The sequence below is a fragment of the Anabas testudineus genome, chromosome 1 (genome assembly GCF_900324465.2).
Source record: "Anabas testudineus chromosome 1, fAnaTes1.2, whole genome shotgun sequence".
Classification (NCBI taxonomy): domain Eukaryota; kingdom Metazoa; phylum Chordata; class Actinopteri; order Anabantiformes; family Anabantidae; genus Anabas; species Anabas testudineus.
This window is the reverse complement of record NC_046610.1, coordinates 21,216,088-21,234,494: the sequence shown is the minus strand read 5'-3', so window position 1 is coordinate 21,234,494 and position 18,407 is coordinate 21,216,088. Positions and strand designations below refer to the sequence as shown.

General features: G+C 40.4%; 2 protein-coding genes across 2 annotated transcripts; one reads left to right on the top strand and one right to left on the bottom strand.

Moving 5' to 3' along the window:
- The first annotated feature begins 15 nt into the window (after window positions 1–15).
- On the top strand, window positions 16–8,795 carry LOC113161668 (ADP-ribosylation factor-binding protein GGA1-like). The gene is made up of 17 exons (XM_026359424.1): window positions 16–102; window positions 767–851; window positions 1,300–1,375; window positions 1,483–1,581; window positions 1,912–2,035; window positions 2,655–2,755; window positions 2,954–3,034; window positions 3,582–3,719; window positions 3,830–3,911; window positions 4,044–4,154; window positions 4,245–4,358; window positions 4,617–4,660; window positions 4,899–5,089; window positions 5,272–5,492; window positions 5,597–5,766; window positions 5,936–6,046; window positions 6,223–8,795. Exons 1-17 carry the CDS (start codon window positions 57–59, stop codon window positions 6,331–6,333), a joined length of 1,905 nt encoding a protein of 634 aa, XP_026215209.1. The 5' UTR covers window positions 16–56; the 3' UTR covers window positions 6,334–8,795.
- A 111-nt stretch (window positions 8,796–8,906) lies between these two features.
- On the bottom strand, window positions 8,907–18,359 carry LOC113161667 (probable ATP-dependent RNA helicase DDX17). The gene is made up of 13 exons (XM_026359423.1): window positions 18,057–18,359; window positions 15,570–15,729; window positions 15,355–15,451; window positions 14,974–15,107; window positions 14,443–14,508; window positions 14,184–14,325; window positions 13,837–13,997; window positions 13,524–13,696; window positions 13,279–13,389; window positions 13,088–13,149; window positions 12,753–12,812; window positions 10,345–10,578; window positions 8,907–10,216 (listed from the first exon to the last, which is right to left on the bottom strand). The coding sequence occupies exons 1-13, from the start codon at window positions 18,107–18,109 to the stop codon at window positions 9,720–9,722; spliced, it is 1,950 nt and encodes a 649-aa protein (XP_026215208.1). The 5' UTR covers window positions 18,110–18,359; the 3' UTR covers window positions 8,907–9,719.
- Between the last annotated feature and the right edge of the window lie 48 nt (window positions 18,360–18,407).

The following is an 18,407-nucleotide window of genomic DNA, read 5'->3' as shown; positions in this document are numbered from 1 at the left end:
GTTCACGCGATATCTTACAAAGATCACGCGATAGCGACACTTCGAATTCCCGAAAGATGGCGGCGGCGCCTCCAGAAGAGGCCAGCCTGCAGTCTCGCATCAGTAAGTCCTCATATGTTACAGTATCACAGTTACACTTGAACGTAAAGCGGGGCGTAGGGGTGCGATCGTACTTTGTCACTGTAAATTTACCCGCGTCTCTTATAATAGCTAGTCTCTCTAGGGAATAGTGTTTTTAGCTCAATAGATCGAATCAATCACGTCAAAGTGCGGTGGACGACAGGAACAAACTGTCAGATAATGTTTCCTGTTGGGTCAGATGCGGTCTCTTTTTGAGCTCACACAGTTTAAGGTTAGTGACACAGACGTGACATTTAAACGTGAGACCCCAAGTAATGTCCAGTTGGGTGCTAGCTAGTGCAATAAACTAAGGTATGTTCGTTAACGCTAGCTGCTGACTTACCAGCCAGCTGAGCAAACCACTTCTGCTGTGACCTCGGGATTCAACCAGACATTTTTGTCACAAAGCGGAACTTCATTCATCTCCTCCAAACTAAACCACTACTTCACATATCACAAACACCCAGGGGTGAAAAAGACTTGTACTGTGAAAACCCCTGTGTGAGCTGTCATTATAACCTGTCATTATAACCTGTCATTATAACCTGTCATTACCTGGGGAAAGTTTGACTAACACATGCAGCGGTTTTAAAGTTTAGATGTTGAGCAGATGCTGAATTTAACTCTGTGTTTTGCTTTTACACAGACAAGGCCACAAACCCTCTAAATAAGGAGACTGACTGGGACAGTATCAAGGGTTTTTGTGATCAGCTCAATGATGAACCAGAAGGGTGAGATGATGATGATTATGATGATGATGATGAATCTAAACAAACTGACTTCCAAACAGGTTCACAGCTTTTACAGCTGGATGGGTTTTGCTGTCCTTTTGTCCTATAAGCGACAGCATATTTCATAATCATAGCAATAGTACAGTGTGTATAGCACTTGGCCTCTTGTTCTGAATGAGATACATCTATAAATATCTTTTTGTTTGCTTCTAGAATCTATAATTTACCTTTTTACACCACAACGTTTTATAGACAAAATGGTTACTTGAGAATCAACAGATTAATCAGTAATCATTCATTTTAGCCTTAAAACAACTACTAATTAAATTTAAAGTACAATTTTAGAGTGCATTGCTAAAACATTCTGAAATTACACGTGTATGTAACTGAAATATTCAAGTTTTAGTTATTTACTTTTTTTTTTTGTTTCATTTTTTATACTCATTAGCCCACAGCTTGCAACCAGACTTCTGGCCCATAAAATCCAGTCTCCTCAGGAGTGGGAGGCTATGCAGGCGCTTACGGTGGGTGTAAAGGTCTAGAAGAGTCTGTATCACATGCCATGTGTCATTTGTTTTTATAAGGCTTCTCTGTACAAATGTAAAACTAACCAACTGTAAATAATTCTCAGGTTCTTGAGACATGCATGAAGAACTGTGGGAAACGATTTCACAGTGAAGTGGGAAAGTTTCGCTTTCTCAATGAACTCATCAAGGTGGTCTCACCGAAGGTAATGATTGTAGTCCTATATTCTGTCACTGCTGCAGTTCAATATCTGTGAGAATTTTGAATGATGAACACATGTTGATGAACACATAAAAAAAACAACTTAATTTCTTCATCACACCGCTTAGATTTAAGAGGTGGTCTGGTGGCAGAATGAAGCATTGCAGATAAACACAATGTTATAATTAAGCTTTCAGTTTTTTTGGAACATGTAATATTCTTCTGACAATGAAAGCATGCTCTCAATGTCTAATATTTAAATACTGATATCAGTAGTCAGATTGGAACTGTTGTCACAAAACCCTTGTGTCAGATTATTACCCTTCCCTTCCAGTATTTGGGTGCCCGGGCTCCAGAGCCAGTGAAGAAGAAGGTTTTAGAAGTCATGTACAGCTGGACAGTGAGGCTTCCAGATGAGACCAAGATAGCAGAAGCATATCAGATGCTGAAAAAACAGGGTGGGTGCTGATCAAACCAAAGGTTTAAAGCAGCATGTTTTCCCACATGTGTGATGTGTCTTTCCACACACTGACCACATAGTGGCTTTTTGTGTTTTGTTTTGTTTCTAGTTCCCATATTTTACTGATATTGTGTTTTTGCTATTTTGTTTTTGTTGTTTCCCTTTGGTACTTGATATTTTTATTGGTTTAGGTCATGTTTTGTACAAAGTGGGATCACTTCTCCTTTTCTTTATGGTGATGAGAGAAAAGCATGAGACTAATGTACTTAGTCATGCTCAGCTGATTCTATTGGAGTCAAAACTAGCATAACATTCCTACTGTTCTTATGTTTTTTTTTATTATGTTTGTGCACTAAATCAAATGTCATAAATATATGTCTGACATAATACTGCTGGTTCTTTTTTAAGTAATTACGTACGTATGTAGAAGAAGTGTCAAGGACAACATAACAGCTGTATCACATGCCTCTGACAGTACTGTTACTAAGATGGGACTAATGATCTGTGACTGCTCATTGTATTTGGTGTATTGTAGAAACATATCAAATAGGAGCTATGCTGTTGACAGATTATGCCTTTTTATTGGGTTAAAAGTTCTTATCCTTGCCCTCTTTCAGGCATTGTCAAGCAGGATCCAGTCCTTCCTGATGACAAGCCGCTACCACCCCCTCCACCCAGAGCCAAAAGTGCCATCTTTGAGGATGAGGAGAAATCCAAGGTATGACAAAGAAGCACAAACCACATCACATAGCTTCACAAAGAGAAGGACTTGGTTGTCGTTCCCGTCTGATCCATGAAAATCTTGTGTAAACAAATAAACGCGAGGTGAAACTCCTGGGAAAATTGTTGAGGGAGCAGCAGTTCACAAACTGTCTTCCTCTTTTCTTTCCTTATCTGACCCTTCCTGTTTTTGCAGATGCTGTCTCGCTTGTTGAACAGCACCCAGCCAGAAGATCTAAGAGCGGCAAACAAGCTCATTAAGGAAATGGTCCAGGAGGTGAGTCATCTGTTTTGTTAACCAAATGTGCTCAGCAGTGTGTGATCTCACATGCATTTATATACAATAGAAATAAGAAAAACGAAAAGAGTACACACCTAATGATGTTGCATCATGATATTAATGCACCTGAATCACACTCTCAAGACCTTTTCAAAGCCTTGGTGTGACGAGGCTAGTGGTGTTCATTTCTTTACACTTTTTTTTTTTTAGGTACACCTAGCTAAAACTCGCAATTCTGCAAAGGATCTTGTCCACTCCTTTTATATCAGTGAGGCTTGGCTACAGTAAATAGAAACAGCATCTTTGATCATACAGTAAAATCATATCATCATTGCATATGATGAAAATACTTCCTAAAAATCAGTTATAAAAAAAACCAAAAACAAACGCAGGTTGTTCACAAAGTCAAAAAGAGGAATGATCTGGGCTTAATTAATTAATTAATTAATTAATTAATTAATTAATTAATCTAATTATGGTTATATCCATATAACAAAAAGAACACAAACGTAAATTTTTTTCTATACATCACTCTTCTTCTTAGGATCAAAAGCGCGTGGAGAAGGTATCAAAGCGAGTGAACGCCATCCAGGAGGTGAAGGAGAGTGTCAGCCTGCTCAGCCAGCTGCTGGAGGGCTACAGCAATGAGAACTGCTCCCAGAGCAACCGGGAGCTCATTAAGGTTTGCAGAGCTCAGCATGTTGAAACAGGCTGCAGCTGCAGTCCCCATAATCTGTATGTAACACCCACTAGATGTGTAGTTTTGGTGTTTTGACATGTTTCTTATTGCAGGATCTTTACCAGCGCTGTGAAAAGATGAGGCCTACGCTATTCCGGTTAGCAAGTGATACAGAGGACAATGACGAAGCCTTAGGTACGTTTGCTGATGTTGTGACTTTGACAGTGTGCCACGTTGTATAAAGACATTACGGAAGGTTTATTGTCTTTACAAATTTTTAGCTCAAGACTGAAACAAGCAGTTTGCTAATTAATTTTCTGCTTACAGCGGATATTTTAGAGGCCAATGACAGCTTGACGCAGGTCATCAATCTGTATAGGCAGCTGGTGCAGGGAGAGGAGGTGGCTAAAGATGACACAACCACACCCTCACAGCCAGGTAGTTGTTTCTGTTTTCACGGTCACTGCATTTGACACCAATCAGTGTAGTATACTGTATAACAGCACAGGTGTTTTCTGTTTAAATCAGGCAGCTGTAGCTCAGCTCTTGTCGACCTGATGGGACTTAATGCCTCAGCCAACACAGAGACCCTGACTCAGAATGCAGGCATCAGCCTCCTGGATGATGAACTCATGTCGCTGGGTAAGCACAGCTCATTGCAAGCAACATCAACACAAATGTGGAGCATTTTAAGAAAGCCTAAACAGATGAAGTCAGCAGTATAAATGGTTGTAGTCTGCACATAACATAAGCCACAATCATTCGCAGCCATTTCGCAGTTACCATTTAGCCAAACATGTCAGAAACTCTGACATAAGCATTGTTCTTCATTTGAAAAGTAGTGTTATTTTGTAATGCGTTTTAATGTTATCACCACCATTGTTGTTTCTGTTTTCTTAGGGCTGAATGTAACAGAAAACTGCCACCCACAGACAAGTTTTCAGGTGCGATTTGGATAATAATTGTGTACATATTCATATTGAAACCAGCATTTGTAATCTTTTAATTTTGGCACCACCCAGTGGAAATTTCAGAATGGTCTCTACTACTAATAAAAATAAAATATTCCATTATCACATAAAGACGCTGCACATAGTGACTTTATGAACACTGTCCCTGTGTATCATATCCTCCTCCCATGCGGTCATAAAACACACTTTAACCCTTTATTTCTTTTCTAAGTCTTCTGATAGCACAGAATCTTCTGCTCCATCTGCACCAACACCAGTGTTGCTCCCAGCCGTGATCCGAACACAGAAGGCTCCACTAGCAAGCAGCTCCACTGCTCCTCCGAAAGCCATGGAGGAGCTGGACTTGCTGGGGAAGACGTTGTTAAAGCAGTCCCTACCTCCAGAGAGCCAGCAGGTCAAATGGTGAGGGAAATGACATGTAGAAGATATTTGAGTTGAGCACAAATGTTATCCACTAAACTTTTACAAACCTGTAGCATTATTTAAGTGTAATATAGCTGTAATGTAGGGATTTATGTGATTGAAATGTTTTCCTTTAACATGTGTGCGACCGCTGTAGAATTTGTCTGTTCTTCTCCTTGCAGGGATAAACTCCAGCCTCAATCCAAAGTCACTTTAAGAGATCTCCAGATTAAGTCCAGCACCAATTGTGGAAATGCATCCACCCATTCGGAGCAGCACGACACACTCCTGCTCTCTAATCTCAGTCTCACAGCTGCTGAAAAAGGCCCATTAAACACCGCTGACCCCTACGACAACATCTCCCTGTCTGACGTTACGGTGCCTCTGGAATTAATCAAACCTAGTAAGCACAAGCAACGACGCCAGGCGTAGTCTTGGATACAGATTTCTCTTTATTTCTCTAGATGATGTTTTGATTTTCCCTTTGTTTTTGCACCTTTATTTCAGGCAGCTTATTACCAGTGACTGTATTCGACAAACGCAGCCTCCGGGTTTTGTTCACCTTTGCCCGTGACTGTCCGCCATCACGGCCTGATGTGCTTGTAGTGATCATCTCCATGCTGTCCTCAGCCCCCATTCCTGTTACCAACATCCGCTTTCAGGCAGCTGTACCCAAAGTAGGTTTCCTGTTGTCTGCTCCTTATGTTGACGAGAGTCATACCTAGTGGTTAGAATGCCACCATATACTTTTGACATTCAGTCAGTTGAAAACTATATTTTTTTTATTGCACATTCAAAATGTATTTCCATTGCTGTATGCTGTATTAATGGATGTACATTGTGTAGGTGATGAAAGTAAAACTACAGCCTCCCTCCAGCACTGAGCTCCCAGCTTTCAATCCCATCCTGCCTCCAGCTGCCATCACACAAATTCTGCTATTGGCTAACCCTCAGAAGGTACTCTACATGACCAGATATTGAAATCTCTCATTTCTGAACATATTCCAGATTCAGATCATTAGCTGTGATGTTTGAAATTGGGCCAAATGCTTCAGGTAACCCACACTAATTAGTGAGATTGTACTTAATTGACAAATTTGATTTTTTTTTTTTTTTGTCCCTACGTATTTCAGGAAAAAGTACGTTTGCGGTACAAACTAACATTCAACTTGGGGGACAAATCTCACGATGAATCCGGTGACGTCGACCAGTTCCCGCCTCCAAACACTTGGGGGAACCTTTAGTGGGAAGGACCTCACTCCTGTCATTTGATCTGCTGCTTCCTTTACATTTATGTTGAAGTTGTCCCTCATCACTGGCAGTGGCCCAGCAGCCTCTTTACACTTTAGCGGTTTCTGGTTTGGTAACAAGAACTGACACGAGACCATTTGTGGGAACCAGCTTCAACCTTGTGCCTTCCTTCACAGCCGTCCTGTCCTCATCCTATCATCTTCATGTCCCCGTGTTACATAGTTACAGTACTTTTGCTTCCTCAATAACTAACATCAGTCAAACAATGATTCAGTGAGGTTGACAAGTTGAGCCTTTTTTAAAAACCAAATGTGATCGATTCTCAAGTTGGGATTCAAGTGTTGTCACACTTAGCATGCCTACTGGTTATTTTGAATGTTCCTCGTCAAGTTGCAACAAATCAAAAGTTTCTAGTTTTCCCTTTAAGTGCTTAAAGCAATATTTTAAAAGTGCTTAAAATCTTAGCAAAAGCTAAAAAGCAAAGCCAGTGTTCAATTTGGTGTGGAATGAATGTGTTATATGCAGGTATGGCTGAAACAGCATTAATCAAAGGAAATCTAATTGTCAGTTCTCACCTTAGAAATCTTAATCTTATAGTGTTTTTTTTTTTTTCTCCTTTTGATTCCGTGGCTGAAACAGTTCGATGTGAGCAAATCAACTGAAATGCTATAATATCTGTAAAAGGATGGAAACGGGGAGCATACATAATGGATGGATAGTGGTCTTTTAGGCTTGAACTGGTTTTAATGTGATGTGTTTTGCAAACATTTGTGATCTGTGTGTATCCCTGCTGTGACAATAGGCCCTTTTCAAAGCAGACATTTTGACTTGTCATTTTAGGAAAAGCACAAAGGTTACTGTGCTGTGACAGTGAGGGAGCACACGGTTGCCTGTAACTTAAATAGCTAAGTGGAATTTAGCCATTTTTGAGAGGTATTTAGATATATGCTTTTCCTATTCTGATTTCCCTCAATGTCTTTGCCTTTCACGGAAGGCCACTAAATATGGGGCCTTTGAATTTTAGGTTGTTTTTTTTTAATTCTGTACTTTTTCTTTTTTTTTTTTGTTGAAGAGATTGGGACACAAGCCAATGTTGTTTCACTCAGGATTTTGATTTGGAGACTTATTTTACACAAACCAGACTTTCATGCACTTATTTTGTTTCAGTTTTGCACATGAAAACATTCCCTTTCACCGTACATTGTCATCTTCTCATTTGCTGCCTTTGTACTGTTGATTGACCCAAAGAGGGACATGTGAAGTCATGAGTTGATGATGCTGACATCTAGTTTGATTCTACCACATGTGCCTGAGATGAAACCTTTGATTTCTTTTTCTTTTGCTTAATATGTATAAATGTATAAATGACCAGTTTGATCTTCTGTTTTCGCTCATTTCCTTTGTTAAAAAAGACTTTGTTTAACAAATGACAAATCAAATGATGTTACTGAATCGCTGTTATGTCTGGTCAGAGTAGATGGGAGCACAGATCTAGGATTACTCGTTACGGCGAAAATAAAATACAGTTGGCGGCATAGTGGTTCCACCAGATAAATAAGTGAAATAATAATCATAAGGGATCACTTCAGTTTCCCACTGGGTAATAGGGATTCAATGAGAAACTTACTTAAAAGCAAGTATTAAATTTGAAATGTTAGATCAATCTGGTCACCACAGCTCCACTGACCATTCAGATAGGCCATTTCATTTGACCTTTTATGTTATTATCAAGAAAAGCAATAATGGCACAAAAGAGTAGCCTCAGCAAGCCTCTTTCATTGCTAAAGCAGAATGTAAATACCTTTTTACTCTCAGCATGCTTTATTGTAAACTATGCACTGTGGAGGTTCGTACAGGTTTGCTAACCTCTTCTGGGTGTAAAGTAGCACGTCCTGTGACTGGAGAGGAATTAATCAGTGGGTGTTCAAATTAGTCCAGGTCAGGCGGTCTCAAGATTTATGCAAGTCATCTGTGATTTGCTTTTCTTATGTGCACTGTGCACCAAGTGACAACTTCATGCCTGGGCTTAGTGTTCACTGAAGTATACTTCAAGGTACAGAACAAATGTATTGCCTATACTCTCACCAAACATGTTATAAATACATATCTGTTTAAATTAACCTTTAACTTTAATGACCCGTATATTAGGTTTACAGTGGTTATCGATTGAAGAAGCCTTGATCAATCACTGTGCATGCAATGCAGTCACTGTTGTACAGCTTCAGAATATGTATCAAGCTGGACTGTAACCCAAACTGTATTTAGCAGCTAAACTGGACTGGTACACAACAAAATGCAAAACTTACTGTTGGAAAGTGGAGCAGTGTGAGTGACAAGGCATAACTATATATATTTCAGAGGGAGATAAACTGTCTTTTCCATCTGTGCTCCTACTGTAAATAAGAACATCATGCCATTGTGTATGATAACCAATAAAAGCAACATATGTACATAATGCTGGGTACAAATTGAGAATGCACCACAAATGTGTATTTAAGGCAAATAAAGTTATTTGTATGGAGAATGTATAAATAATTTGGTCAGTAATTCTGAAACAAAATACAGATTTGAATCATTCATTTATTAAGAAACCACTGTAAAAAGAAAACTGAAAGAGGAAACAAGCAACAATCTGCTGTTTAGCTAACAAGCTGCATGAGAGTAAGTTTGCATCAATTGGTCTGCTTATGAAAATATGAGATAAAGGTTGCTACAGGGCAGGAAAAATTTAAATCATGCATGAAAAACCCATCTAAATATTTTTTAATGGTTCATCAGACAGAAGATGGTTGCATGGACAAACTATTGGACATTATTCACAAGTTCATATGCATTGCTTCAACATTTAGAGTACAAATTTAAAATCAATGTAATAATCAAAAATCAAATGTTTCCTTAAACAGAATTAGGTCAAGTTTAACGATGTGGAGGTCAGTAATAAGGTAAATTAGTAAAGGAGGGAGACAGGACTGGAATGTGATGGTATCTACAAGTAATCATTTCAAAACAAACATAATACTGAGGCCTGAGTATATCCTAGTGTTAATTTTGACCAGACTAACAACGCAGCTTAAACTAGAGAAGGGACAACAACAAATAAAATCCACTTCTTAGTGTTTAACTGAATTGAAAACAAACTTGAGCCTCCGTGGTAAATTACTTAATGCAACTGTATGAGATGCTGTTGACAAGCTATGTAGAAGAGATTTTATAGGGTAAAAGTTCCCAGTTTCCTTTTGCATAGAACATTGTGAAATTCACACATTGGTTGTATTAAAAAATACAAAACAACCTTCCATAGATATATGCCCTTGTTGGAGAGTTACAGAGTATGTGTGCTACTTGCACATATTAAAACACATTACCTCTGTGCTTATTTCTATTTCCGGGCTGTTGGAGGGCCTGGAGGAGGAGGGGGTGGAGAAGCAAAAGGATAAGGTGGTTGCCCCATGAAGCCCATGAGTGGGGGCTGTGGTGGAGCAAACGGCTGAGCCATCAGAGGCTGGGGGCCTCCTGTTGGTGGAGGTGGAGGAGGAGGCTGAATAAACTGACCTTGTGGTTGGCTGGACTGATCCTGAACACCCACACTACCTGACTGGCCTCCGCTGCGAGAGTTGTAAACCCCACTGCTGCTATAGCTCTGGTACTGATCCGAACCAGAGTTGTAGCTGTTCCTGCGATCCCGGCTTCTGTCCCTGTAGGAAGAAGAGGAAGTGGAGCAGTCCCCGCCACGGTTATTGCGGCCATCACGGCTGATGCCACTGCGGCTGTCTTTGCTGCCTCCGCCTCCGCTAGAACGCATGCGCCGATCACACTCTTCCTGGTACATCAGGTTAGGGTTGTTGGAGTTGCTGCCACGGTAACGCATTCTACCACCTGCAACAGACAAATTTCAACCCATAGATCACCGCCTCTCCATATCTACAGATATGTCCCCTAAATCCCCATCAGTTAGATTTTACATTGACTATGATAAATTAAGTTAAGAACACTTTCCCTCTTACCACTTCCACTACCACGGCCTGAATCCGCAAGCTGAAGCAATTTAGGATTGATGGCCTGCCGGGCTTCCTCCAACACCCGGACAAGATCGCGGGCCTGCCGCAGGTTCCCTGGGGTGAAGAAGGTGTAGGCAGTGCCTTTGTTGGTACTACGAGCTGTACGTCCAATCCGATGGACATAATCCTCAGAGCAGCTGGGATAGTCATAGTTGATGACAAACTTGACGTCTTCCACATCTTTTGGGTAAAGAATAATTTAGAGCATGGGGGAAGGAAAAGATGATAATCTCAAGGAAAGCAAACGTTTCGGAGAAAGAATAGATTTTTTTTTTTTCATTTTTATTCTTATTCTAATTCAGTGATAGAACACTAAGATTTTTTTTTTACATAACTAAAATGATGTCTTTCCTTTTTGTACTAAAAAAGATACTGTTTATTTTAGGTTAGGAATTAAAATCTGAATAGAGTAACTTACCTGCTGTATCAGGCATTCAGCTTTACGCCATTATAATTTAAGTTCAATACAGTTCACGCTCAACTTCAGGGTTTCATGCTTACTTCACATATAGCAAGCATGACTTTGAGGAGTAAAAAAACCATTTAGGCTTTGTAATCTTCACACCAGAGGAATGGAATGGTTAAAATGTGTGAAGACAAGGAGTCTGTTTCTCATTACAGAAGATGTGGGGCTCTGAGAGCACTGCCGATTAACAAGTCTCCATTTTCCCCTCCATCATGACAAAGGGAAGTCACTTCATCAGCCAAAACGTACTGAATAAAAAAATTAACGTGTGGCAGGACGAAACTGTACTATGCTTTGACTACAATATGGACAGGATGGAAGTGCCTGAATGTATGGTGAGCTCATGAAGGAGAAAGGGGTGGTGAGGTACTTACCCCCTTCATGTTGTTTCTACAAAGGTAGCCATTCCCCCCTGATCAGTCCTGGTTCATAGTGAGGGGCTGAGGGGGAGGGAGACAGGACTCATCCCTCACCTTCTGCACACACCAGCAACATCAGACGGGAGCAGAACCATTTTAGCTCATGAGACACACACGCAATCAGGCACATGCATGCAGGGACAAGCACACAAGGACACGCACATAGGGACAGGCACACAGGGACACGCACACCGGCTGGTTCTGTTGCTCTCTCGTCGCATTGCAGGACCCTCCTCAGACCCTGGCCAGGACTGGATCCAGACGAGCCCATCTAATTCTCTCTCTCCTGTCTGTCTGCTTTTTGGGAAGGACCGATGGGCAGACATACAGGCACCTCAGGCTGCTCCCAAGGAAGGCTCGCTGGATTTTCAAAGTCTGACAATACTGGGAAGAGGGGATTTTAGTTACCCCAGATGAATAAGAGGGGCTTTAATCCCTCTAAAACTAGCTGAGCTTCTACTTTAACGTGACTGAGGGGGCAGAAACAGCAGCGCAGACTGTTAGAGCTGCCGTGTGCTGCCAAACCCTGAGAGGAGAAGAGGGGAGAAAAGAACAATACGGTCATAGGAATTTTGGCAAGTCAAAGACACTTCACTTATTCCCGCTTTTAAGATTTGTCCAGTCAGATGTCAAACTAGCCTAGAATTCCTGACGTCTCATTAGATCTGGGGTAACTCAGTTGCACTACTCAAGTGGATCTGCAAAGCATAAACATTTGTAGCATACGTAGCGTACGTACAACTAGTGGAAAAATCTGTAATATACCTAAAAAACAAAAAGGAGACATAAGATGTGCAGGGGTATCTGACCCACACACCCGTCTGTTCAGGCAGCGTGCCAAAGAGCCCCGGTTAAAGGAAGCATTTTAACTAAAGTAACAAGAAACAGACAATAAACCTGGTGGACCAGAAGGCCTGCAGCCTCCATAATTGACATTACAGTTATATTAAGAGGGTTGTTAAATGTAGCATGTTCATTTTATACCATTATACATCACTAAATTCACAATAACTATACCTTCTGCTTTTTTCACACTTGTAGTTAAAATACAGTGATTACAGAGCACACTGGTAGTCTCATGATTAGTGGATGACATAACCGCGACGTAAAACCTTTTTTTTTCCTTTTTTGTTTTACATTCATATTTATCATTTTGTGACTTGGACAGATTGAAATTTAGCACCAATATGCCGTATATGTAGCAATAAAGTGTTGTTCTTAAGTCAGTTTGTTATAGCTGGTCTTAGCACATGTTCAGGATACTTACCTATGAGTCAAAATAAATTTTCAGAAAGGAACTGTGGTAGTATCTAAACATGTCAATGTGAATGTGGTGACTATATACTTGTTCTTCTAGTATGTATATCAGTATTATTTGCAGAAAAAAATCCATTGCATGAAAATAAAAAAGGGAGAGATTGTGAGATGGGCAGATTTCATTGCATCAACTGTATGTTGAGGAGACATACCCAGACCACGAGAGGCAACATCTGTAGCAATCAGTATAGGAGCTTTGCCACTCCGAAATTCTGTGGAATTAAATGCATAATACATAAGTTTGTCATATTAGAAGAACAAGAACATAAATATAAATGAAACTAAAAACTGAAAGGCTGGAATAAAATCACACACACTTATCTCAGGCAATGAATGAATAGATCAAAAACTAATACCTATTGATGAGCAGTCTATAGAAAGATGTGTTTCTACTATTCGTTGACTGACCCTTCTATTAATGAATGGTGAAAACCAGTTAAATTGACAAAAGGGAGGAAGTGGGTGTCTCGTCTTAGATGATTCTAACCTGTCAGTACCCAGTCTCTTTCTGGCTGGCTCTTGTCTCCATGGATACACATTGCTGGCCACCTAGAAAACAAACCACAATAAAGTGGCAACACAATTAATAAAATAAAGTATATTATAGTGAAATATTTGCATAATTCACATTGGAACTACTGCCTCTATGTTTTATTACACCTGACTATAATTCCTCACCCGTCCCGCCTCATTCTCCGAGTAAGATCATCACAACGCTTCTTAGTCTCCACAAAGATGATGGTTTTGTTCTCCTTTTCAGCCATAATTTCCTCCATCAGCTGAATAAGTCTGTCAGGCACATCAGAACTAATGATCTTAGTTTCAAATATATCAAAATATGAGCTCATATTCTCTAACACTATTAAAGCAGTTAATAAAATTGATCATGACATTCTGTCATTTTAGGTCAGATATTGTCTTACTTGTTGTCCTTCTCACTTTCCATGCAGACATCCACAATTTGCAGGATGTTGTGGTTAGCACTGAGCTCCAAAGCACCAATATTAATCTGGATGTATTCCCTCAAAAAGTCCTCTGCAAGCTGTCGAACCTCCTTTGGCCAGGTTGCACTCCACATCAGAGTCTGTCTGTCAGGCTGATAAACAAAGTGAGAGAAAGCAAGCAACTCATTCAACAGAAAACATTTTCTCTTCTTCCTAAAGATCATGATGAATTATCACTTCAGCAGCCAATGGTAATCAATTAGTAGTCATAGTAACTAAGCCTTTGTCCTACCCTGATCTGCTCAACTATCTTGCGAATCTGTGGCTCAAAGCCCATGTCCAGCATGCGGTCAGCCTCATCCAGCACTAAATAGGTACAGCGTCGGAGGTTAGTCTTCCCTGCCTCCAAGAAGTCAATGAGGCGACCAGGTGTGGCAATGCAGATTTCAACACCTACAGTACAACCATATAAAATCGACAGGACAAAAGTTTTACACATATTATATGTGCTCAGGTAGAACATTTAAAATACTGTATACTGAAGAAGATTTCAACAGTAGTATCAAAAGTTTTTTTTAACAATGCTTTTCATAGAGTTTGAAGAATCAGCTGTATGTTTCCATTAATGAGCATACCCACCCCTTTCAAGATCTCGAATCTGTGGTCCTTTGGGTGCTCCACCATAGACGCATGTGCTTTTGATACGAGAAGACTTGCCGTAGTCAAATGCAACCTGCTGAACCTGCTGTGCCAGCTCTCTGGTTGGGGCTAGCACCAGACACTGAGAAGAGAGGAGGAAGGGTTTTTATGAGTGATCGCTCATGAGAGAACAACACAATTTAGTTAGAAAACACTTTTTTGGCACACTTATTAGATACATTTTGACAAAGGTACTTACAATCGGACCATCTCCCCTTTCTAGATAGGGTTGATGATTAATGTGAACAATAGCAGGAAGAAGATACTGCAGGGAACAACAAGACAAATAGTTAGATAATGTGCAACAGTTTTAAGTCTCTCTCTTAAATGATCTGATCCCTGATCCCTCTGTGTATTGATGTTCCTTTAAAGTCCTGAAAAACCATAAAAAAAAAAGTCACGCCACATGAAAAGCCAAATTTAAATGATTGAAAAAACTGACATCTGTTTAAAATAAGGTTTCAAAATTATGATGGTAGAAGAAATGATAAGAAATGTTTTAATGGTCCAACTCCATAGTTCAGTACTACATTAGTACTTACTTACAAACTTTAGAAACGTTTCTAGCTCTCGTTTTGTTTTTTAACATGTTTAATATGTTTAGAAACAAATCAATTATTTCAATTTGCCCTTTTTTTAAGCTGTATTCTTCTCTGATGCTTACATATTTCTCTATGTTCAGATATGTGATGTGTCATCATCATGCTACATAATAGTCAGGCATACTTACAGCCAGAGTCTTTCCAGAGCCAGTCTGTGCAATGCCCACCATGTCTTTGCCACTGAGGGCTACAGGAAAACCCTGAGACTGGATCGCAGTGGGCTCCTTAAAGTTCTGCTGCATTAGCACATCTATCACATATTCTGCCAGAAGAGGGAGGGAGACAGTTTCTGTCTTGTAAAATACATTTCACATTGCATTTGCAAACATTGAAAATGGCTATTAAAACTTAGTTTATTGTTTTGTTTAAATTTACCACTGGTCTAAAAGAATGAAATGTTGAGGTATCTAAATGCTGGAACTGTTGTATGATTAATATCATGAATGCCAATGTTTCTTTTAAATATTAAGTGCAAATACTGTGGCAGATGCACTTTATGGTTTACTTACGAGGAAACTGTGCCTGGTGAAAAGCAGTGACTGCTTTTGGGCAACCAGAGCCTCTGATGGTGATCTCCTTTTTTCTGCGAAACTCTTCCACTTCATACTGTATAGGACATCAAAACGCAAAAGAGCACAACAAAACAGAAAACATACATGGAAGGATGGTTAATAGTTGTTCATATTTTCCATAATAATATTATTTTTCTGAATATAAGATTTACCTGGCCCATGCGTACGACCTCAGGGTGTTCATTGTAGAAGTTCTTCTCAAATTTTGGCAGCTCATCCAAGTTCCACCTCTTCTTGCGTAGTCGCTCACCTGGATTCCCAAACTTCACTGGTGGGGGTCCACTGCGACTGCTCATGGACCCGAACCGTGGCCTGAGAAATGAGGGTCAAACATTGAAAAGAACTGAGCAATCACTGTTTATACTACAGGTGCTACCTTTAACAAAGAGGTCATCCACTGATCATTTCTATCAGTCCCTTAATTGTCAGAGTAAATCCACATTCCCAGACTTAATTGTTGATACTGGCTTGCTCAGGTACACTTAATGTTTGGGGCCTGCTTTATTATACAGATCTGTGTTTCAGACGGATATAAGGTATGTACGATGATGCATGATCATCTGTATTTCTTAAAGGCATTAATCTGTCTGTTTCTTATATTATTTATCAGCAATTGTCTTTATTTCCATTCAGCTGTTCCCTTTCAGGGATTGCCACAGTGAATCATCTGCCTCCATTTAACCCTATCCTCTGCATCCCCTTCTCTCACACCAATTAACTTCATGTCCTCTCTCACATCCATAAATCTTCTCTTTGGTCTTCCTCTGGGCCTCCTACCTGGCAGCTCCAACCTCAGCATCCGTTTACTGATATGTTCACAATCTCTCCTCTGAACATGTCCAAACCACCTCAATCTGACCTCTCTGACTTTTTCTCCAAAACATCTGACATAGACTGTCCCTCTGATGTACTTCCTGATCCAAGAGGACCTCCAGCTCTGCCTCCTGACTTTTCTTCAGCGCCACTGTCTCTAAGCCGGATATTCTCGCTGGTCTCACCATCGTCTTGAACACCTTTCCTTTCATTCTCGCTGATACTCTTTTAACATAGAACAAGTCTGACTCTTTTCTCCACCCGTTCCATCCTGCTTGCAGACGCCTCTTCACCTCTTTTCCACATTCTCCGTTACTCTGAACCATTGACCCAAAGTACCTAAAGTCCTGCACCTTCTTCACCTTTGCTGCCTTTAACCTCATCGTTCCACTTGGTTCCCTTTCATTCATGCACATTTATCCTGTCTTGCTGCAGCTGACCTTCATTCCTCCGCTTTCATCTCTAGATTTTCCTCTGCCTTCTCTCTGCTCTCACCACAGATCACAGTGTCATCTGCGAACATCATAGTCCATGGAGATCTGTCAGCCTTTTCATCCTATGTTCCTGTCCCTTCTGGAAGAAAGTATTTACTACAGCTATATTCCATCCCTTTTGCAAAGTTTACCACCATTTGTCCTTCTGCATTCCTGTCCTGAAGACCAAACCTGCCCATCACAATCTCATCACCTCTGTTCCCTTCACCAACATGTCCACTGTAGTCTGCACCAATCAATACTGCCTCACCTCTGGGGATGCTCTGCATCACATCATCTTCTCAGTCCAGAATTTCTCAGTGAGACATAACACCTAACAACGTTTAACATCACAACTTCAATTTCCAGCTTTAGAGTCATCGCCCTATTTGATACTTTCTTCACTTCAAGAACATTCCTGACATACTCTTATTTCAGAATAACTCCTACTCCATTTCTCTTAGCATCCACTTCATGGTAAAACAACTTGAACCCTGATCCTAAGCTTCTAGCCTTGCTTCCTTCTTACCTGGTCTCCTTAACACACAGTAGGTCCACCTTTCTTCTCTGCATCATGTCAACCTTCCCTGTCTTAGCCCCAACATTCAAAGTCTGTTCTGTCAGTCCTACACTTTGCCTTCCTCCTCTCTTTCTTTGCCCAACAGTCCTATAGGTCACACAGCAAGAGTGGTGGTCAATGTTAACCAGGGCTGCGGCAGATAGATTGGTTTGGCAAATGTTTTGTGTTGGATGCCCTTCTCCACACAACCCTCTGCAATCATCCAGACTTGGAACTGGCACAAGATGACACTGGATTGTGCCCCCTTGTGGTTGCATTATATTATTATTTATATAAGTTTGTTTGTGTGCATACACTTCAAGACCTACTAATGTCTATGTTATAACGTTTAGTATGAGTTTTAGTTATAATATGCATGTAGTTTGTTTCAGGTGAGTGTATTATTAATGCTCTGTGATGATATAATTATGATGACTTGGACTTTTCCTGACGTTTAACCTTTAGTTTATATTCAACAAGGCAGTAACAGAGGACGTATGGTATGTGTCGAGTCTGCTGACTTGGACACCTTAGGATTCATTTCAGGTTAAAGTTACACTTGTAAGAATGTGCATTCATTTGTAACTTTGAGCGCTGTTCACTGTGAATCTAGCAACAACATTTCATTGCGCATTTTCGCTTTTGTGCTGAATTTATCGGCCCACTGCACAGAAAATAGTTAACGTTACTCGAGTGTCACAAACAGCCATGGCCTTGGCTCAAACTTCGTAACACTAATTTAATTCTGTGTTGTAGATGTATGTGGTGTTTCCTACCATGACCTGAAAACATACCTTTCTCGTCCACGGTCCCTGTCTCTGTCTCCGTAGGTAGAGCCCCCCCTCATTTTGACCAAACAGTCTAGCGTTAACGTTATTTGTAACGTTAGCTTAACGTTAACCTTTGCCACCGGTTGTGCGTTTTAATAAAGTGCAAAATAAACGCTACTTGAGCTTTAAAAGAAGCGCCGTGATAAACATACCACAGTGTGAATAATAAAACGACAACTGCGCTAAAACAAGGCTGTTGTTAAACAATTGTTGGGTGCGTCACGTAGATCGACGGCTTGGCTCCTTCCTTCCTCTCCTCCCTGCCCTCTTTAACGACGTAACTTCATCTACTGATTCTACGTAGCGTCGTTTCGC

Bases quoted from the DNA above. Each gene is read 5' to 3' on its own strand.
- LOC113161668 (XM_026359424.1), top strand. From the start codon at position 57: ATGGCGGCGGCGCCTCCAGAAGAGGCCAGCCTGCAGTCTCGCATCA. The intron at 1,376-1,482 runs GTGGGTGTAAAG...AATAATTCTCAG, and splicing joins AGGCTATGCAGGCGCTTACG to GTTCTTGAGACATGCATGAA. The intron at 6,047-6,222 runs GTACTCTACATG...TACGTATTTCAG, and splicing joins TATTGGCTAACCCTCAGAAG to GAAAAAGTACGTTTGCGGTA.
- LOC113161667 (XM_026359423.1), bottom strand. From the start codon at position 18,109: ATGAGGGGGGGCTCTACCTACGGAGACAGAGACAGGGACCGTGGACGA. The intron at 15,452-15,569 runs GTAAATCTTATA...TGTCCTATACAG, and splicing joins AGGTCGTACGCATGGGCCAG to TATGAAGTGGAAGAGTTTCG. The intron at 13,697-13,836 runs GTAGGACAAAGG...TTTGTTTATCAG, and splicing joins AGATAGTTGAGCAGATCAGG to CCTGACAGACAGACTCTGAT.